Source organism: Stegostoma tigrinum, chromosome 1 (assembly GCF_030684315.1).
Source record: "Stegostoma tigrinum isolate sSteTig4 chromosome 1, sSteTig4.hap1, whole genome shotgun sequence".
Lineage (NCBI taxonomy): Eukaryota > Metazoa > Chordata > Chondrichthyes > Orectolobiformes > Stegostomatidae > Stegostoma > Stegostoma tigrinum.
The window spans coordinates 2544025-2565091 of NC_081354.1; the positions used below are offsets into that span (position 1 = coordinate 2544025).

At 41.0% G+C, this 21067-nt stretch overlaps 2 protein-coding genes across 4 annotated transcripts in view; one reads left to right on the plus strand and one right to left on the minus strand.

The window, feature by feature from the left end:
• Nucleotides 1-15697, plus strand: part of pkd2 (polycystic kidney disease 2) — a 36699-nt gene extending 21002 nt beyond the window's left edge. For 2 of the 3 annotated variants that reach the window (XM_048531037.2, XM_059647192.1), the window contains 10 exons: nt 404-632; nt 1058-1228; nt 2952-3133; nt 4010-4130; nt 4751-4849; nt 10160-10281; nt 10373-10490; nt 11178-11341; nt 13118-13265; nt 14199-15697. In XM_048531037.2, coding sequence (XP_048386994.2) covers nt 404-632; nt 1058-1228; nt 2952-3133; nt 4010-4130; nt 4751-4849; nt 10160-10281; nt 10373-10490; nt 11178-11341; nt 13118-13265; nt 14199-14420 — 1576 coding nt within the window. In that variant the 3' untranslated portion in view covers nt 14421-15697. The remainder of the gene's footprint in view (nt 1-403; nt 633-1057; nt 1229-2951; nt 3134-4009; nt 4131-4750; nt 4850-10159; nt 10282-10372; nt 10491-11177; nt 11342-13117; nt 13266-14198) is intronic. The other variant, XM_048531044.2, reaches the window with a different exon arrangement.
• Nucleotides 15698-19319: 3622 nt separating this feature from the next.
• The window catches only part of LOC125453793 (broad substrate specificity ATP-binding cassette transporter ABCG2-like), a 70975-nt gene continuing 69227 nt past the window's right edge, over nt 19320-21067 (minus strand). The window contains exon 21 of the mRNA XM_059650969.1: nt 19320-19467. Within this exon, the coding sequence (XP_059506952.1) occupies nt 19320-19467 (148 nt within the window). The remainder of the gene's footprint in view (nt 19468-21067) is intronic.

The following is a 21067-nucleotide window of genomic DNA, read 5'->3' on the forward strand; positions in this document are numbered from 1 at the left end:
AAACATCTTTCCATCTTCTATCCTATCTCAGCCTCTTGGAAGCTCATTTTGATAAATCACCCCGGCTCTTCTAACATCCAATGAGTTTAGTCACGATAAGGCCACCCATGATCCCAGGAATAAGCCTGGTTATCTCTCGCTGAATTATTTCCAGTGCAGGTTTATCCTCCCTAATGTAAGGGAACCAAAACTGTAGACTCCAGAATAATTGAGAGGAAATCAGAAACTTGCTTTGGACGTTTCTAACTTTTATTCATCTGATATCGAACTCTGTGATGAATCTTGACCATTTACAGTTTGTTTTAGGTACTTTATATTATGTTTTATTATAATCTCTGTCAAGTCAAGAATTGAATGATGTTGGTCATATCTTTAGAAAGTGTTTTTTGTCCCATTTGCCTAGGTTGGTGGTGGAATTCCCCGCAACAGGCGGTGCTCTTTCATCTTGGCAGTTTCAGACAGTGAAACTTATTCGTTATGTATCCTCATTTGACTATTTCCTGGCAGCCTGTGAACTTGCCTTCTGTATTTTCATATTTTACTACATAATTGAGGAGATTCTGGAGATCTATATTCACAAGCTGCATTACTTCAAGAGTGTTTGGAACTGTTTGGATGTTGCAATTATTGTGGTAAGTGTCCGTCTGTGAAAAGGCTGAGACTATTTTTGCTGCGTTACATGTTGGGACCTCCAAAATTACTGACTAATATTAGCAATTAAAGAAAGACATTAGGCCTGCAGCACTATTTACAGAAGAGAGAAAACCTTACATTTTTAATAGCACCATTCATGACCTCAGGAAGTCAAATCACTTTACAGCAGGCAAAGTGCAGTCACTTTTAATGTAGGAAAGCAATTAACTCCTCTTCCTCACTCAAGATTCCCCATCTTGTGGTACTGTAGACTTGGGTCTTGTGTTGGTTGAGTGGTCTGTGAACACTACCACAACCTTTGTACCCTCTTCTAATCCCAGTTAAGTGCTGCTTGACTCAAGTTGTATAACTTTGTGATGTTCACTCAGTGGTATAGTAATTGTTTTAATTTTTTGTTTTTCAGCTGTCCTTGATAGCAATTTGCATCAATATCTATCGCACATCAATAGTTAATGAACTCATGAGAGAATCGCTTGAGAGCCAGAATTCATACCCCAATCTTGAGCCTCTAGCTTATTGGCAGATTCAGTTTAACAACATGGTTGCAGTGGTTGTATTTTTTGTATGGATTAAGGTAGGTACGCAGCCTGTGCATCCAGATTAAGTTCCTTGGTCAAATCTTTTTAACTCCTAACTTCCTGATTTCATTTCTTTTAGATTTAGTCGTAGTAAGGATTAAAGTTTAAATATGGGTAGTGAACTGCATGATAGGATGGGTATAAGGTAGTAAAACACAAGTAAGTGTAATCTGGCCTCCATGTTACAGTGACTACTCGCTATGCTTCCAAAGACCTTGCCTTCAATTCATACCAATAAGTTGCTAACCCCAGTTCATGACTGTGTCTTCATTCATGCAGAAGTCTTTGCTACTGAAAGAATGGGATACCTCACAGAGCTGGATGAATACTGTATTTTTTAAACTTATTCTTCCATTTGACATTGCTATCATTGTCAAAGCTAGTATTTATTAGTATTTATTGCCCATTTCTGATTGAACTGAGTGTCTCACTAGGGCCATAGCAGAAGACAGTTAAGCACTGACCACATTGCTGTTTGCATGGAATCAAGTAGGCCAGACCTGGGAAAGATGTCAGATTTCTTTTGCTAAATGACACCAGTCAACCAGAGGAGTCTTAGGAGAAAATGTAATAGTTTCATGGTCACTGTCACAGAGACATGATTTATTCATTGAATTTAAATTTCTTGTTGTGCTGCTGTGGGATTTTAACAGATTACCCAGTGCTTTAAGAGATAACAAGGTGTTGAGCTGGATGAACACAGCAGGCCAAGCAGCATCTTAGGAGCAGGAAGGCTGACGTGTCGGGCCTAGACCCTTTATCAGATTTTCTGATGAAGGGTCTAGGCCTGAAATGTCAGCTTTCCTGCTCCTCTGATGCTGCTGTGTTCATCCAGCTCAACACCTTGTTATCTCGGATTCTGCAGCATCTGTAGTTCCTATTAACCCAGTGTTTTAACTTGATTTCTCAAATTTGAGTCCAATGATGATAGTACTATGCTACTTTGGTAACTGGGTAGCGGGTAATTAAATTGAAGTATTTCAGATAATTACATGATTTGGTAGAGAAAATAGAAACTATTTCCAAGGGTGATGTCAGGGAAAGGGAATGAAAATCTGGAACACTCTTCTCCCAGTGAACTGTTGCAGCTTTGGAGAGCAATTAAACTTTCAATCCTGAGATTGATTTTCGTTAATTTATTTTAAGGGTTTGATAAGGTCTGGAGTTAAAGTGGTAGATTAAATGTCAGAGCAGGCTTGGGGAAAGAATGGCTGTTTCTTATTCTTTTTCTTCACTAATTCAGAGTGTGTGGGCTTTTGCTGGTGTGTCCAAATTTACTGCCTGTCCCTAGTTGCCCTTGAGCAGGTGGCATTGAATTGCTGCAGACCCACAATATCACTATGGAGCGAATCCCAGTATTTGACCCAGTGACACTAAAGGAATGGCGATTAGGGAAATTTCTAATCAACCTTTTCAGCCATATTTTGATACACCTCTGGGATTTGAACCTGGGCCTTTCGGTTGAGAAGTAGGGACGCTACCATTCATCTCTGGAACGCCTGACAGTGTAATGAAATGGTCTGAAATCAGACGACACCAAGTTATACTCCCAACAGGTTTCACCAGCACCTCCACATCAATGTAATGATATACTACCTTTTATCCTATAACGTTTGCTGACAAGATCAGTTAATAATGGGGAGACACTACTTAACATCTGAGATGGACTTGAATTTGTTAAGTGAAATGGATTTATGACCTAAACTTTTATTTTTGCAGATCTTCAAATTTATTAGTATCAATAAGACCATGACGCAGTTGTCTTCTACCATGTCTCGCTGTGCCAAAGACATTATAGGGTTTGCCATTATGTTTTTTATTGTTTTCTTGGCTTATGCTCAGTTGGCATACCTTGTCTTTGGCACTCAGGTCGATGACTTCAATACTTTCCACACTTGCATGTAAGTGTCTTATTTTTAGCCAAGTATGGGAATTTGAGTCTTACTTGTATGGTGACTGCAAAATCATAACTTTTTTTGTATTGTGTTGTCCATGTTACATGTTTTTTTTTTGCTGTGTGAAGCCATCTAGAAATGCAACATAGTAATTACCATTTTACACACACTCTTCTGCATACGTGCATATAGGATCTCTTAGCCACTGGTCTTTCACTCATTTGACACTGGTCACTGGACACTCTCACTATTATCATGTTTTGTTTCTATTTCCATACTGCTCCTTTTATGCAAGTTTGAAGCTCTCCACAGTTCTTTCATGCAGTACATTAATATTGATTTGTTGAGTAACAAGATGCCCAGAAATAAAAAAAGGATGATTGGTATTTTATTCCACATTTTTATATCCTCCGTCAGGTTTCTCTCCATTTCCATCTGTAAATATCTATCTGTTTTGTATCTCTTAATCAGGGCTGTTTTTGACAGGAAATAAAAATGGGACTATTGTCTACTTCTCCTGAACATTTTAAAAAGAGGACACTTTGGCTAGCTGAGACTCACAGTAACATTCCCTGATACTGCAAGAATTAGGTTGGACAGGAGCATTGTGTGCACTCATGTAGCCTGTGTAGATGTTGAGATTGGAATACTTGTCACAAAAAATGTCAATTTTCAACTATGTAATACTCAATAAAACTCATTGTATAAATAAACTACAACAATGGAGAAATGATCTCCTTTGTCAAGAACATCTCTGTCTTTCTTATGGAATAAATGATCTATTCCTTATTGACTTTAAATGTAGGTGGATGACAGACAAATAAAAGTGACAGAACTAATACTTTTCTCCTCATTCTCTTTTTTTTTAATTCCTTTTTGTAGTTTTACTCAATTTAGAATTATCTTGGGCGATTTTGATTTTGCCAAAATTGAAGAAGCTGACCGGATTCTGGGACCAGTCTATTTTGTCACTTTTGTGTTCTTCGTTTTCTTTATTCTCTTGGTGAGTATTCAATGCAATCATCCCTGAAGGAGTTATAAAAAATATCCAGGAATGCTACTTGTAACATGAAACCACCATTCTTGGCTACTTTTGTTATTTTCTGTTGCTACAAGACTCACATTCACAGTGGGTGTTTACTTTCTGATGCTGGCTGAAAGACTGACTGTGTGTGGCTTTAGGCTGCTGTTACAGTCAGCAGAAGTTAGTTGTGGTTAAGTTCATAAGAACCATCATTCCATCTGAATTAGTACTCACGCACTGGATTCAAGTGCAGTTCCATCGAGAGTTGCCTTGAGCTTGAAACTTCAGAACAATCAAGATTATTACAAAGACCTGGTCTATTAACTCCTTAGTATCTCTTTGTAAAAATGACCAAATCTTTAAAATGCATTTCTACTGTTTGTTGGAGAATGGGCAGCAGTCTTAGGTTTTCAAATGTTCAGGTTCCTAGGGGGAAAACTGCTCATAATACCCCTAATATATTAATGTCATGACTTCCTATGAACCACGCCATATGCAATTTGCTTAAAATATTGTGGAACAAATTATTTCCAATCAAAATTTAGTTTTATTTCTACTTAATGTTCTGTTTTTTAGTTGATTTCTGTTCATTTTACCAGAACATGTTTTTGGCCATTATTAACGACACCTACTCTGAAGTGAAATCCGATATGGCCCAGCAGAAAAATGAGATGGAACTCACTGACCTTATCAAGAAGGTATTGATTTTCTTTTTTTTGATATGATGTGGCTTTGCCTCTGCAGAAGACAACATTGTTTTGTACACTCTGCACTAGGGTGCATAGTTGTGGGGTTCAGTGATTGCATTTGTGATTAAGAATGTCATCTGACCACTTAACTTATCGCTGCCTTATGAGTTTAAATTTGCAGTCCTACTAATAATTCATAAAACACAATGGAGGCGATGGCCTATTGGTACGATCACTGAACTGTTAATCCAAAGACCCAGGCAATGTTCTGGGGACCTAGATCAGAATCCTGCTATGGTAAATGCTGGAACTTCAGTTCAACGATAATCTGGAATAGTTTACTGATGGTCATGAATCCATTGTTGATTGTCAGGAAAATCCAGTCTGGTTCACTAATGTCCTTTAGGGAAGGAAACTGCCATCCTTACCTCATCTGGCCTATATGTGATTCTAGCCCCACAGCAATATGGTTGACTCTTAACTGCCCTTTGGGCAATTGGGATGGGCAATGCATGCTGCCTAGCCAGTGATACCCTCATCCTGTGAATGAATTTGAAAAAAATATCCTGCCTTCACAGTGAGAATATCATGTTCTGTGGCATTATCACAGTGCTGAATGGGATTAATTTAGAACAGATCAAGTAACTCAAGACTGAGCATCTGTGAGCTACAGGTCAAGAACTTCCAGAAGCTGATTCAGGGCAGAGGTTCACTGGTGAAGGGGTGGCTAGAAGCTGGGAAGTCTTCAAAAATGAGATAACGAGAGTCCAGAGACACTTTTTTCCCGTTAAGGTGAAGGGCAAGGCTGAATGAGTAGAAAAATTGAGGTTTTGGAAGTGCAAAGGGATCTGGGAGTGTTGGTCCAGGATTCTCTAAAGGTTAACTTGCAGGTAGAGTCCGTAATTAAGAAAGCGAATGTAATGTTGTCGTTTATCTCAAGAGGGTTGGAATATAAAAGCAGCGATGTGCTTCTGAGGCTTTAGAAGGCTCTAGTTAGGCCCCATTTAGAATATTGTGTCCAATTTTGGGCCCCACACCTCAGGAAGGACATACTAGCCCTGGAGCGTGTCCAGCGGAGATTCACACGGATGATCCCTGGAATGGTAGGTTTAATGTATGATGAACGGCTAAGGATCCTGGGATTGTACTCATTAGAGTTTAGAAGGTTGAGGGGAGATCTAATAGAAACTTACAAGATAATGTACGGTTTAGAAGGGGTGGACGCTAGGAAGTTTTTTCCGTTAGGCGGGGAGACTAGGACCCGTGGGCATAGCCTTAAAATTAGAGGGGGTAAATTTAAAACTGAAATGAGACGACATTTCTTCAGCCAGAGAGTGGTGGGCTTGTGGAATTCATTGCCACAGAGTGCAGTGGAGGCCGGGACGTTGGATGCCTTCAAGGCAGAGATCGACAAATTTTGATCTCAAAAGGAATCAAGGGCTATGGGGAGAGTGCAGGGAAGTGGTGTTGAAATGCCCATCAGCCATGATTTAAATGGTGGAATGGACTTGTTGTGCCAAATGGCCTTACTTCCACTCCTATGTCTTATGGTTAAGAATAAGAAGGAAGGGATTGAGCGAATCTCTAGAAGAGTATAAAGGTAGTAGGAGTGTCCTTAAGAATGAAATCAGGAGGGCAGAAAAGGGACATGAGATAACTTTGGCAAGTTGGTTTAAGGAGAATCTAAAGAGATTCTACAAATACATTAAGGACAAAGAGTATCTAGGGAGAGAATTGGGCTCCTTCAAGATCAGCCAGGCTACCTAAATGTGGAACCACTGGAGATGGGGGAGATATTAAACAAGTATCAGTGTTTACTGTGGAGAATAATACGGAAGATAGAGAAAGTGGAGGAATAAATAGCAACACCTTGAAAAATGTACATATTACAGAGGAGGTGGTGCTGGAATTCTTAAAATGCATAAAGGTGAATAAATCGCTGGGACCTGATCAGGTGTACCCTAGAACTCTGTAGGGAGCTAGGGAAGTGATTGCTGGGCTCCTTGTTGAGATATTTGTATCATTGATAGCCACAGATGAGGTGCCAAAAGACTGGAATTTGGCTAATGAAGGTGATAAGGAAAAGCTGGGGAGCTATAGGCCAGTGAGCCTGGCGTTAGCGGTGGGCAAGATGTTTGAGGGAACCCTGAAGATCAGGATTTATATGTATTTGGAAAGGCAAGGGATGATTAGGGATCTTCAGCATCCCTTTGTGGGTGGGAAGTTCTGCATCGCTAACTTGATTGGGTTTTTTTGAAGAGGTGACGAAAAGGCCTGATGAGGGCAGAGCAGTGGACATGGTCTATACGGACTTCATTGAGCGTTGATAAGTTTCCTCATGGTAGACTGGTTAGCAAGGTTAGATCACATGGGATACATGGAGAACGAGCCAGTTGGATGCAGAACTGACTCGAAGGTAGGAGACAAAGGGTGATGGTGGAGGGTTGCTCTTCAGACTGGAGGCCTGTGACCAGTGGTGTGCCATAAGGATCGCTGCTGGGTCCACTGTTCGTCGTCGTTTGTGTAAATGATTTGGTTGTGAATAAAGGAGGTATGGTTAGTGAGTTTGTAGATGACACCAAAATTGTAGTGTAGTGGACAGCGAAGAATGTTATCCTAGAGTACAACAGGACCTTAATCAGATTAACTAATGTGTTGGTATGGTGGATGGAGTTTAATTTAGATAAATATGAGGTGCTGCATTTTGGTAAGGCAAACTGGGGCAGGACTTACACAGTTAATAGTAGGGCCTTGGGAATGTTGCACAACAAAGAGACCTAGGGGTGCAATATATAGTTCCTTGAAAGTGGAGGTCAGGTAGAGAAGGTCGTGAAGAAGGCATTTGAAACGATTGACTTTATTGGCCAGTGCATTGAGTATAGGAGTTGGAAGGTCTTGTTGTGGCTGTACGCGACATTGGTTAGGCCACTTTTTGGAATACTGCATGCATTTCCGGTTTCCCTACTATAGGAAGGATGTTGTGAAACATAAAATCATGAGGGACATGGATAGGGTAAATCGATAAGGTCTTTTCCCTGGGTTGGTGGAGTCCAAAACTAGAAGACATAGATTTAAGGTGAAAGTGAAAAGATTTAAAACAGTCCTAAGGGGCAACTTTTTCACGCAGAGGTATCTGGATGGGTATACAGATAGGAAGGGTTTAGAGGGATATGGGTCAAATGCTGGCAAATGGGATTAGATTAATTTAGGACATTTGGTTGGCATCAGCAAGTTTGACTGAAGAGCCTTTTTCCATGCTGTGCATCTCTGTGACTCTCTGAGGTACTGTGAGCCATCAATAGTAACAGAATTGTATTCCAGCGCAATCTGCAGAATCATGGCTGCACATATCCCCCACTCAATCATTACTATCAAGTCAAAGGATCAACCCAGGCTCAATAGAGAGTGTAGGAGGGAATGCTAAGGGCTAGCCAAACTACCTAAAAATGAGGTTTCAACCAGGTGAAGCACCAAACACAACTTCTTACATACCAAATAGCATTAGCATCAAGTGATAGATTGGAGGGACCCCAGAACCAGTGGATCAGATCAAGCTCTGCAGTCCTGCCACATTCATTCGTAAATGGTGGTAGACAATTAAACAGCTCACTGGAGGAAGAAGCTCTACAAATATCCCCATCGTCAATGATGGAAGAGCCCAGCGTATTAGTGCGAAAAATAAAACTGAAGCACTTACAACAATCTTCAACCAGAAGTGCCAAGTGAATGATTCATCACAGCTTCCTCCAGTGGTGCCAACATCACTAATGCTGGTTTTTAGTCAATTCAATTCAATTCACTCCAAGTGATATCAAGAAATGGTTTAAGGCACTGGATACTGCAAAGACTGTGTGTCCTGACATCATTTCAGCAATAGTACTGAAGGCTTGTGCTCCAGAACTTGTCATTCCCCTATCCTAGAAATGCAACAAAGATCCTTAGACAGCACCTACCAAACCCATGACCACTTCCATCTAGAAGGACAAGGGCAGCAGATACTTGGGAACATCACCCCCTGCAAGATCCCTTCAAAGCCAGTCATCATCCTGACTGGAAAATATGTTGCCATTACTACTTTGCTGCTGGGTCCAAATCCTGGAACACTCTCCCTTTGTGGGTCAACCTACAATGCATGGACTGCACTGGTTCAAGAAGGTAGCTCACCAGCACCTTCGCAGGGGAACTTAGGGACATGCAATAAATACTGGCCCAGACAGTGTTTTCCACAAGTGAACAAAGAAAAACTTATAATTGCAGTCATTTTTTTTATTTATGAGGTAATGATTATTGGTCTGATTTGGTAACAGATGTTTCAGACAAAATGTTTAATTGCTATTAGAAATAATTATACTCAGTTAAATATTTCACAAGAAACATCATTAGCACCACAGTGCAATCTGTACCATAAAAAGCTCTGGAACCACACTCTTGGCTGCTTAAAATTCACTCTGAACTGCTCCACTCACTGGTATTTTGCATTCTACAGATTTAATCTTCAATAAATGACACACTGAGTCTATTCCATACATTTGCAGTCCTGATTTGAAGATTACTTAGGTTTGTTGCCATAGGTTTGGCTCATTACTTGTGTGGTTATTACTTTGCAATTTTAAGAAGATGCTGTGGCACTAATTGTTTATGAAGCCAGTGACTTTTGATAGCACATACCAAATGTATTCAGAGTTTAATTCAGTCAGAATTATTTAAATGTTTTATACAAAGTAGTACCTGTCCTGGAGCACTGATGAATTGTGGCACAGTTCTGCCTTGATTCTGTTCCAAACACAACAATTAATTTAGCCATCAATAGAAAAGGTTTGTCTGCATGCATTTCTTCTTTTTATTCTGAATAAGCACAATTTTTTTTCCACAGACACCCACCTTTGTATTCTGTCTCTGCAGTTGACAACGTTTTCGTAGGCAAATTAATATGCAGAATCCTTGTGCTACCGCAACTCAATTTAATCCTGGATTGACTTGCATGAGCATGGCTTAAAAACAAATATTAGGAAAGCAGTCACAAAGATATTTAGTTCAGTGGCCTCCATTGTGGCTGGAATACTCAACAGTGTAGTCAGTATTTCAGCTAACTTGTACACGCAATAAATATCACTTGTGCCTAAAAAAGAAATATTCACTATGTAGAAGAAAAAACTCTAGCCATGCACAAAATTTTACAGAAACTTGAGTACAGCACAGCTTGTCTGATTACCAAAGTCTTGGGTGCTTATAAAGTTTTGATCTTCAATCCAATTGGTTTCTGACTTATTATCTTAGTTTATGAAAGTTCATCCTACTACAACTCTCTGTCTAAACCAGGGATGTAGCAAGGCCATGGTGAAACTGCGGCTGAGGAAGACCACAGTAGATGACATTACCGAAAGTCTGCGCCAAGCTGGAGGAAAACTAAACTTTGATGAGTTACGTCAGGATCTGAAGGGGTACTGTGAAAATTGTCATGTTGGAAAATTTCTTTATCTCAGTTGATACACAGTTATTTAAACAAGAAAATGCAATTTTCACTCTCTGTAGGAAGGGTCATTCTGATGCAGAGATAGAAGCAATCTTTGCCAAGTATGATCAGGATGGTGATCAGGAGCTGATGGAACATGAACGGCAGCAGATGAGGGATGACTTGGAGAGGGAGAGGGTGAGTTAATCATTATCTTTGCTTCATTTATGTAAGTTGCAGTGTACTTTTTATGTTAGTTAATTTGTCAATAGGCTGTGGTGCTAACATGTACAAATGTCCTTTGCTTGTAATTTAGTATGATTGGTTAAGTCAATTTCAGATACTGAAGTAATGAAGTGAATGATATTAGCTAAAGTTGCCATAGTCCTACTAGACCATAGAGCTGTTGTCTGATTAGAGAACTGGCTGGTGATTTAACCTGAGGGTGACCACGCCTCAGGCAATGGGAAAGACCAAGAAGGTGGGACCTTCAATGAGGGGACAGAGCCCACGTAGTTGGTGTCATTTTGCATTGCAAAGCAGCCAACTGAGCTTGCTATTCTTACTGATCTGAGGACAGATTCCAGTAACTAATGTTATTTTATTCTTAACTGACATGAAGGAAATGAAACGTTCTTGCCATTTTCTGGGATCCCATAAAATCATGAGACAATGTCATGTCTTTTAAGAAATCTATTCAAACTAGAAAAGATGCCTTGTTTATGTGTGTAAGAAGAATGTTTCACTGCATCAATTTACAAACTAGTGTAAAATTCAAGAAATGAGTGTACACTGCTTGTGTTTGTGAAATATCTATGTTTGGATATGTTCAATCAGAGCAAGCGTACAAATCTATCCTCCAAATATTCAACTTTTGTTTTAAAGGATGATTTGGACTTGGATAGGAGCTCGCTGCCTCGATCAGCCAGTGGCCGGAGCTTCCCACGGAGCATGGATGACTCTGAGGAAGAAGATGAAGAAGACAGTGGCCATAGTTCAAGGAGGAGAGGCAGCAGCTCCAGTGGGGTATCGTATGAAGAGTTTCAAGTGTGAGCATTTAGATGTCAACTTCATTTATGTACCCAAACTAGAGCATAATTTACATATGTGAGGGTTTTGTACAGATTCAGGGAGCTGGCAGTGCTGTGTTAATGTCATTGTACTGGCGTTCAGAGCCTCTGGCTAATTCTTTGGGGACATGGGCTTGAAACCCACCATGGCAGGTGGTGACATTTTAATTCAGTGAAGTCTAAATTTTAAAACAGAAAACCTCTAATAGTGACCATGTAACCATTTTTGATGTATTATGTAAAACAAAACTCGTTCACTCATAAAGGAAATCTACCTCTTTTGCCCAATCTGCCTTACAAGTGACTCCAGACCCTTCACCCTTTTAAAATTACCTAGAGAGCTAATCAGTTGGGGATGGGGAACAATTGCTTGTTTTTCAGACAGCGCCCACATCCCCATGTATGAACAAATAAATACAAAGGTAGTAAGTTGAGGCGAATAGCAACAGATTTTGGGTTGGCATATGCCAGTTTGGATCCAGGATAGCTGGTGAAACAAGAAACCAAAGATACTGTTTATATTTGAATAGAGTTTTTGACTGCTCAGTGCTACAGCTTCTTTTACCTGAACTTTTCAGGTGCTACCTGTACAGAAACATGGAGATAATTCCCTAGTCAGCCTGTTCACAGGTACTGGTATTGAACAGGTGGGATTTGATCCCTCTCCACAGAGGTAGCGATATTACCACTGCACCACAAGATCTCTCTCTTTCTGTGTGTAGATATTTTCTGATCAGAGAGTTTTGTTCCGAGTGTATTATGGGGCTCTGAAGCAGATGGAACTTGAACCTGGCTCTATGGTTCAGAGGTAGGGATGCTAGCCACTATCTACATATATTTTCTAATCAGTATGAATCTACCTCTTTTATATATGTGACCAGGCAGTTACTAGCCTCCGTTTGCTGCTTCTTAACCTTTAATAAACTTAGTAATGTCTTTACTTTTGTAATTTACCAGCCATTGCCACCGGTTTTTGTGGTATGGATGGACTAATGTAAGTTGAAATTATTCCATAAATTCAAGTGATTCTGTCACTTATGTGAACAATGAGAAAAATTGTTAGCTAAATGATACATTTTAAAAAGGAAGATGTCCTGTGATACTGTGGTAGTGTATTGTGGTAGGGATGGCCTGGTGGTATTATCGCTGGAGTAGTAATCCACATCCCCAGATAGTGTTCTGGGGACCTGGGTTTGAACCCTGCTATGGCAGATGGTGGAATTTGAATTCACTAAAATATCTGGAATTAAGAATCTAATGATGACCATGAATCCATTGTCAATTGTCAGGAAAACCCATCTGGTTCGCTAATGTCCTTTAGGGAAGGAAACTGCCATTCTTACCTGGTCTGGCCCACATGTGACTCCAGACCCACAGCAATGTGGGTGATTCTGAATTGCCCTTAATTGAAAACAAACAAACTTTGCTAACTTTCAAAGGATGTTGGTTTCAAATGTTCCAACCTGGATTTTGAATTCCTGTAAGAATAGATTTTAGGATTTACCAAACAGCATTTTGAGATTATTAAATTGTCTTAGGAAGAAGCACGTGAGGGAGAAAGGACGGAAAAAATGTAGTGAGAAAAGAGATATGTGATGAGAGAGGAGGCTCATATGAAACATAGCAGTAAAGCCTTTATTTAATAAGTTAGAGGCCATCCAAGTAAGTTGAGTAGACTTATTTTGCGATTATGTGGCCTGAGAAACAGTTTCTAAAGTTGATTTCTACCAAATAACCTGATTTCCTTGTGTTCAGGCTGGTGAGGCGTGTGGATCGGATGGAACATTCTATTGGAAGCATAGTGTCAAAGATCGATGCAGTGATTGTGAAGCTGGAGGCCATGGAGAGAGCCAAACTGAAAAGGAGAGATGTGCTGGGCAGATTGCTTGATGGTGTTACAGAGGTGAATCTATTTAATAATTTGGGGCATAAGGGGATTTATTTGATGTTAACAGGTGAGTTGGTGCAGATGGTCACTACTGTTTTGGCTAGGGTACTGGGTTTTATTTTTAATTAGATTCATTGAGCTTTTACTTCATGCACTGAGGTCTTTCAGCCCATCATTTCTGCACTGATCATCACATATCCATCTATTCTAATCCCGTTTTCAAGCTTGTGTTCCGTACCATGGCATTTTAAGTGTTCATCTAGATAAATTCTTAAATGTCTTGTGGATACCAGCGTCTACCCTGTTTTTGGGCAATGGATTCCAAATGGCTGAAAACCCCAGAGTGGAAAAAGTTAGATTGGAATCAAATGATGTTTGGTGACCAGGGCAGACACGATGAGCTGAAGATCAGTCATGATCTAGTTGAATGGCAGAATGAATCTGAGATGTTTGAATGGCTTCCTCTGTGTTCAGGAAATGTAATTTAAAATGTAGAAAAATCTGCTGATAAATGGGAGTTGAATTGCAGGAATCTCACATTTTGTATCTGAATAAAAGCAAAATACTGTGGATGCCGGAGGTCTGAAATAAAAACAAACTGTTGGAGAAGCTCAGCAGGGTTTGACAGCATCTGTGTCCCCAAAGAGTCATTTCAGACTCAAAACTTTAACTCTGTTTCTCTCTCCATGGATGCTGCCAGACCTGCTGAGTTTCTCTAGCAATTTCTGTTTTTATTTTATATCCAACTCCACTCTCCGTATACTACTTTGCACTCAGTGAGTAAATGACAGCTATGCATTTCATTTGGAAACACGTCTAAGAAATGTGATAAAAGGAACCTCTGTGACATTGTTAGATGTTCCTTTCTGTTTATGGTGGAAGGGGCTGGAACTCTGGGTAAGGCAGCTTTGTGAGATTGTTGTATAAAAGTTAGGAATTGTCTTGTAGGATGAGCGGCTGGGTCGTGACAATGACATTCATCGAGAGCAGATGGAGCGTCTGGTCCGGGAGGAGTTGGAACGCTGGGAGTCCGATGAAACGGTGTCACAGCTAAGTCAACACCTCGGGACGCCTCTGGGAATAAATGGGAGATCCCGCAGTTCTCGTCCATCCTCGTCTCAGTCTACTGATGGCATGGAAGTTGGGGGGCTAGGGGGCAGCCACGTTTAGTCTGTTAATGCCATGGTCAGATTATCCCCAAACCTGCATTGTCATGGCAGTTTGGCAGCATATCGGTATTTTTACATTTTAATTTCAAATCACTGTTTTTTACCCCATCGTGCCTTGATAAGCTGAGCTTGAATAATGTATGCAACACTCTTTGGGATGAATCACAAAATGTGTAATCATGTATTTTTGCACACTCCTCATTCAGACTAAAGGAATTGAATGTTCATTTTGTCCTGGAATTCAAAGAGAGATTCACAGTTGAAAGCTGTTAACAAGGCTTCTGTTAACACAACTTTTTCAGTTTGGCAAGACATAAATGAATGTAATAAGAATTTTCAAAACACAACAAAAATTAATTGGCCGAATCCATTTCAGACAAATGTGTGAACTAGATGCTTTCTTACAAGTTGATTATAAGAACTTTTAAAAATCCCTCATTACTGATCCAACATTACAAACAATTACAGTCTAAGGGTCTTGAAGGGACTTGCCTTTAGTACTACTTTTCTTATGTCAGATGTATAATGTGTTTCTTCATTGCTGAGCCTCTGAGTGGGGACTGGAATTGCATGTAAACAGTCAAAGTAAACATATCGTATGTGTGAATATTTTATAAAATTATTTGGAAACTTGTTTTGTTTATGGGTCCAATGCAAATATTTGTTGTATTAGATTAAAAGCAATTCAATTTCCAAATGAGAGACCAGAGCAAATCTAAATCTTTTTCAAGGTATATTTCTATTTAAGCAATTACGTTTGCGAATGGAGAAGGAAAGTGCCTATGTCAAATGGGGGAGGGGGGGGAGAAAACTTGTAAGAATGTCATCTTACCTATTTTATACTTTTTCCTAAATAGCCTAGATGTAACATTATGCAAGTGATGTTGAATAAGAATTTTGTACCTATTAATGCATCACACAACTTTTATGAGCCAAATAAAGCCTATTAATATGTGATGTGTAGGAACTTTTAACAAACTTCATTTTGGAGTGCATAATTTCATGGGGTATCCATGTTATGTCTTGACGCTGTGCGTACCAATGCATAAAGTGCGTAGTTTTGTAGAATTTGGGTTTTATATTCCCTGCAATTTATAATTTCACATATCAGCTTCAATTTAATTGTCTATTCATGTATCATGTAACAGTTGTTTTTAGGTTTATTGGAACTGCATGATAGAGGTACAACTTAATTTTAGATCACAAGTCTTCCATTTTAATTGTGGATTGTATAGGTCAGAGTCTGTTTTATTCAAGCACTTTACTTAATAAAGAAAATTTTCTGTACAATTAATTGCCAACCTGTATTTTTCATGTAGTCAGTGTCAAAGCGGGCTTGAGGAAGAAATATATTTTAACCAGCTTGTTCAGAGATGTTATTACTCACTTCTGGAACATGTGGATCTTGAATCTGGGTCTCTTTCCAGAGATAGGGACAATACCACTACATCACAAGTGCCCCTTATGAGGATGAAACAAAATGCACTTGAAGCACTATAGCCAACAACTGTCATGTAGCTTTTAAATTGTTTCCCAAACTCTCCTTGAATAAAAATTGAAGTGCATGCTATTTCTAACCTCAAAAATGTTTTCATTTGAGATAGCAACAAGGTAACCATTTCAACTGGACTGATGTCCATTTCAAGCCCACCGACTCCTACAGCTACCTAGAATACACCTCCTCCCACCCACCCTCCTGCAAAAATTCCATCCCCTATTCCCAATTCCTCCGCCTCCGCCGCATCTGCTTCCACGATGAGGCATTCCACTCCCGCACATCCCAGATGTCCAAGTTCTTCAAGGACCGCAACTTTCCCCCCACAGTGTCGAGAATGCCCTTGACCGCATCTCCCGCATTTCCCACAACACATCCCTCACACCCCACCCCCACCACAACCGCCCAAAGAGGATCCCCTTCGTTCTCACACACCACCCCACCAACCTCTGGATACAACGCACCATCCTCCGACACTTCCGTCATCTACAATCTGACCCCACCACCCAAGACATTTTTCCATCCCCACCCCGTCTGCTTTCCGGAGAGACCACTCTCTCCGTGACTCCCTTGTTCGCTCCACACTGACCCCCAACCCCACCACACCCAGCACCTTCCCTTGCAACCACAGGAAATGCTACACTTGTCCCCACACCTCCTCCCTCACCCCTATCCCAGGCCCCAAGATTACTTTCCATATTAAGCAAAGGTTCACCTGCACATCTGCCAATGTGATATACTGTATCCATTGCACCGGGTGTGGCTTCCTCTACATTGGGGAAACCAAGCGGAGTCTTGGGGACCGCTTTGTAGAACACCTCTGCTCGGTTCGCAACAAACAACTGCACCTCCCAGTCGCGAACCATTTCAACTCCCCCCTCCCATTCTTTAGATGACATGTCCGTCATGGGCCTCCTGCAGTGCCACGATGATGCCACCCAAAGGTTGCAGGAACAGCAACTCATATTCCGCTTGGGAACCCTGCAGCCCAATGGTTTGAATGTGGACTTCACCAGCTTCAAAATCTCCCCTTCCCCCACCGCATCCCAAAACCAGCCCAGCTCGCCCCCTTCCCCCCCACCCCACTGCATCCCAAAACCAGCCCAGCCTGTCTCTGCCTCCCTAACCTGTTCTTCCTCTCACTCATCCCTTCCTCCCACCCCAAGCCGCACCTCCATTTCTTACCTACTAACCTCATCCCACCTTGACCTGTCCGTCTTCCCTGGACTGACCTATCCCCTCCCTACCTCCCCACCAGCTCTCTGATGAAGGGTCTAGGCCCGAAACATCAGCTTTTGTGCTCCTGAGATGCTGCTTGGCCTGCTGTGTCCATCCAGCTTCACACTTTGTTTATCTTGGATTCTCCAGCATCTGCGGTTCCCATTATCTCTGATCACAACTGAATGGCTGTCTATTTTTCCAGTGGGAAGTAAGTAATAAGGTACAGCACAGATGGCCTGGTGTGTTATTATAACACAAGTGTTAGCATTTTGGGGCAGCACGTAACAAATGTAAAATGTAATTGTAGCCTTTATTACCATGGGATTGAAATGTAAAAATAGGGTGTTGGTGAAACTGCACCTGCAGTACATCAAATAAAGTACATACTGCTGTTGGAGGCAGTAGAAAAGATTCCTGGGATGAAGGGTTTGACTTATCAAGAACAACTATATGTGTTAGGACTTTATTAATAAAAGTTTAGCAGAATGAGGTGGAAATCTTATTGAAACAGGTTCTGAGAGGGCTTGACAGTGTCGACGTTTCCATTATTGGGAGAAGCCCTGAGCTAGGGAACATAGTTACAGAATAAGTGTCACTCATATAAAACGGAAATGCGGAGGAATTTCGTTTCCCAATGTCAATGTGTGGAATTCTTGATCTTTGACTCCAGATAGTTGTGGAGGCTCACTCTCAGAATATTCAAAGAGGAGATAGTAAGAACTGCCAATGCTGGAGCCAGAGATAGCACAGTGTGGAGCTGGAGGAACACAGCAGGCAAGGCAGCATCAGATGATCAGGAAAGCTGACATTTCGGTTCGGGACCTTTCTTCAGAAAAAGAAGGATTTTTCTGAAGGAGGGTCCCGACCTGAAACGTCAGCTTTCCTGACCATCTGATGCTGCCTGGCCTGCTGTGCTCCTCCAGCTCCACACTATATTTAAAGAGGAGGTCGGTTTTGAAGTATCAGAGAGTTAATGGCTAAACTGAGCTGGCCTGGAACTCCCAGCTGTGATCTTATAGGTCAGTGGGCCAGGCCTGAGGAGCTGAATTTCTTATTCAAACAAGGTACCAATTGTCAGTAACAAAAGGAAGAAAATGATAAATATGCAGTGATAGTAGGAGCTGCAGATGCTGGAGAATCTGAGATAACAAGGTGTAGACTTGGATAAACACCTTGTTATCTATAAATATGCAGTCCCTGTTTTTTTCTGGAAAGGTTGGGGAAACAGTGAGTTCCAGGTATCCACTTTCCTTTGTGTGAAGAAATGGCTTTTGCCATCACCCCTGAATGGCCCACCTGAATGATAAAGTTTTGTCCCTTGTCCAAGCCTGGCCATGTTGAGTGAAGAAGTGCTTCCAATGTCCACCAGAGCTATCAGGGACTCTCTCTCTGTCTATCCTTCTCTTTCTCTCTCTTGCTCCTTGTCTCCAAACTCAGTCCCCCAAAACAGGGAGCATATGTTTATAATTGTCTCTCCATTGAAGCTGACAACTAATCGCACTCTTTGCCTCATTAAGAGTCTTGGGGATTTTGGGGTCAAGCTAATCTGAATCAGAATTTATGATCCCCTTCACATTTATATTATGTTCAACGTAAGGTCACTGAACTGCAAATTAACTTTTATTTCTGTCGCCAAAGATACTGCTGACGTGCTGCGTTGTCTGGCATTTTCTTCTTTAACTGCTGTATTACAGTTCCCTCTCAGGTGGATTATGTAGCTGGGTGGAGAATGTTACTGAATAGAATCCATTCTCCCAGACGTTGTTATCTATTTTTAAATTACCAGTATTTTGTGCAGCTTGAACTTGACAGCATGTGAATGCACCAAAATGTTTACAGTTAATCCCTATTGAGTGTGTTTTACATGTTGAATGGTGTTACATACAGGATGCCAAGACCTATATTAGGGAGATTAGCTCCTTTGTGTACAGAGAGCATGAAGCATGGACAAAATAAATAAATTTATTAAGGTGCAAGTAAATCATTTCAAAAAAATGAAGTAAATTCAACAAAGTTTGTGCCACTTCCCTTGGATTTTGGTAGCTTGAATAAATATAAACATGATTTTCAGCTAAGAGCAGGCGAAGACCCTACTCTGCAGCTACAGGGAGGCTTAAAGTTCATCTACAAATTATTTGTTTCATTCTTAACCTACAGAACTAAAGTCAATCCTTGAGCTACAGCTCATGACAATTTCTTCATGTACAAGAGTTTCAAATATGCAATGCTTAGGAAGAAGGTGATCAGTGCAATTAATCCCACATGGTTCAGCCACAAATCCCATGTTGCTGTGCCAATCTCCATGTCCTGAAGGTGCTGAGTTCCTGTGCACCTGTAATGCAAAAGTAAAAGGATCAAATCAGGATTTTAACAAAAGGATTTTTAAAATGACATAGGACAGTATTTACTACAAAGAAACGGATGCTTCAGTCCAATTGGTCTATGGTACTGTCTGTACTCCACTCCTCTATCTCTCTCCCTTTCAGCACACACTATTCCTTCCCCATCACATCGATCCAGCTTTCCCCATCATTGTATCTACATTATTCACCTCCTCGCGGGAACAAGTCCCACATTCTCTCTGCTCTCCCAGTATTGGGTGCAGTTTTGGTCTCCGTATCTGAGGAAGGGTGTTCTGGTGACTGAGGGAGATTCCTGAGATGGTCGGTCTGACATTTGTGAAGGGTTTAATCGATTAGGATTATATTTGCTGGAGTTCAGAAGAACAAGGGGGAAATCTGACAGAAACCTGTAAAATTTTATAAGGACTAGACCTGGGTAGATGCAGGAAAGATGTTCCTGGTGACCAGGGAGCCCAGGACCAGGGGCCATGGTCAAAGGAAACAGGAAGGCCATTTAAGATGAGATGAAGGGATTTGTTTTCATCCTGAGAGTGGTGAGCCTGTGGAATTCTCTGCTGTAGAAAGCAGTTAAAGCCAAAACATTGGAAGTTTTCAAAAGGTAGTCAGATATGAGGAGAAAGTAAGACCGGGGACTGAGTTGGATAATCAGCCATGATCATATTGGATGGGGAAGCTCAAAGGGCTGAATGGCCTATTGCTCCTATTTTCCAAGTTTCCAGGCATTTCTCCTGAATGTCTATTTGATTTTATGTGTGTGTTGTTAGTCTCAGTACTTGCCATAAAGTGCATGGGGGAGGTTCACTGGTTTCGCCTACCGGGAGAGATTGAAGAAGATCTCACTGAAACACAGAATTCTTACAGCACTTGACAGGCTAGATGTAGGAAAGAAAGAAACAAAATACTGCAGAGGCAGGGAATTGGAAACAAACAGAGAATGCAGGAGAACCTCAACAGATCTGGCAGTGTGTGCACAGAAAAGCAGCGTTAATGTTTCAGTCTGATATGACTCTTCAAAGTGGCCTCAAAGCATTAACTTTCTCCCTCTGGGATACTGCCAGACCTGCTGAGTTTCTCCTGCATTCTCTATAGTTATAGGAAGGGAGCTTCCCCCTGGCTGGAGTGGACTAGAATCAAAGACCACAGTCTCCCCTGAGGTCTGAGATGAGGAGGAACTTTTTCTCACACAGAGGGTGGTGAACATGCGGGCTTTTCAGTCCTGGAGAGCAGTGGGAGCGCATTAACTGAGGATGATCCAATTCAGGGATCAGTAGACCTCTTCATCCTCAAAACACTGAAGAATGATACAGGAAAATGTTGTTGAAGTAGACCATTGGTCATAGAATAACAGAGAAACCTTGATGGGCCAAACAGCCTCCTCCTGCTCCCATTCCCCATGATTTATTAATGGAACTATTATTTATTTATGGCCCCCATTTCTAAAAATCTGCCCTCCCTATTCAACCCACAGCATTTTTCGAAAGCCCTCAATTTGGTCATTTCTGTGTTCCTTCCACTAAAGAGTTCCTAGTCTCAGACAATATAATTTCTCAGTTCATTTATCATTCCAAT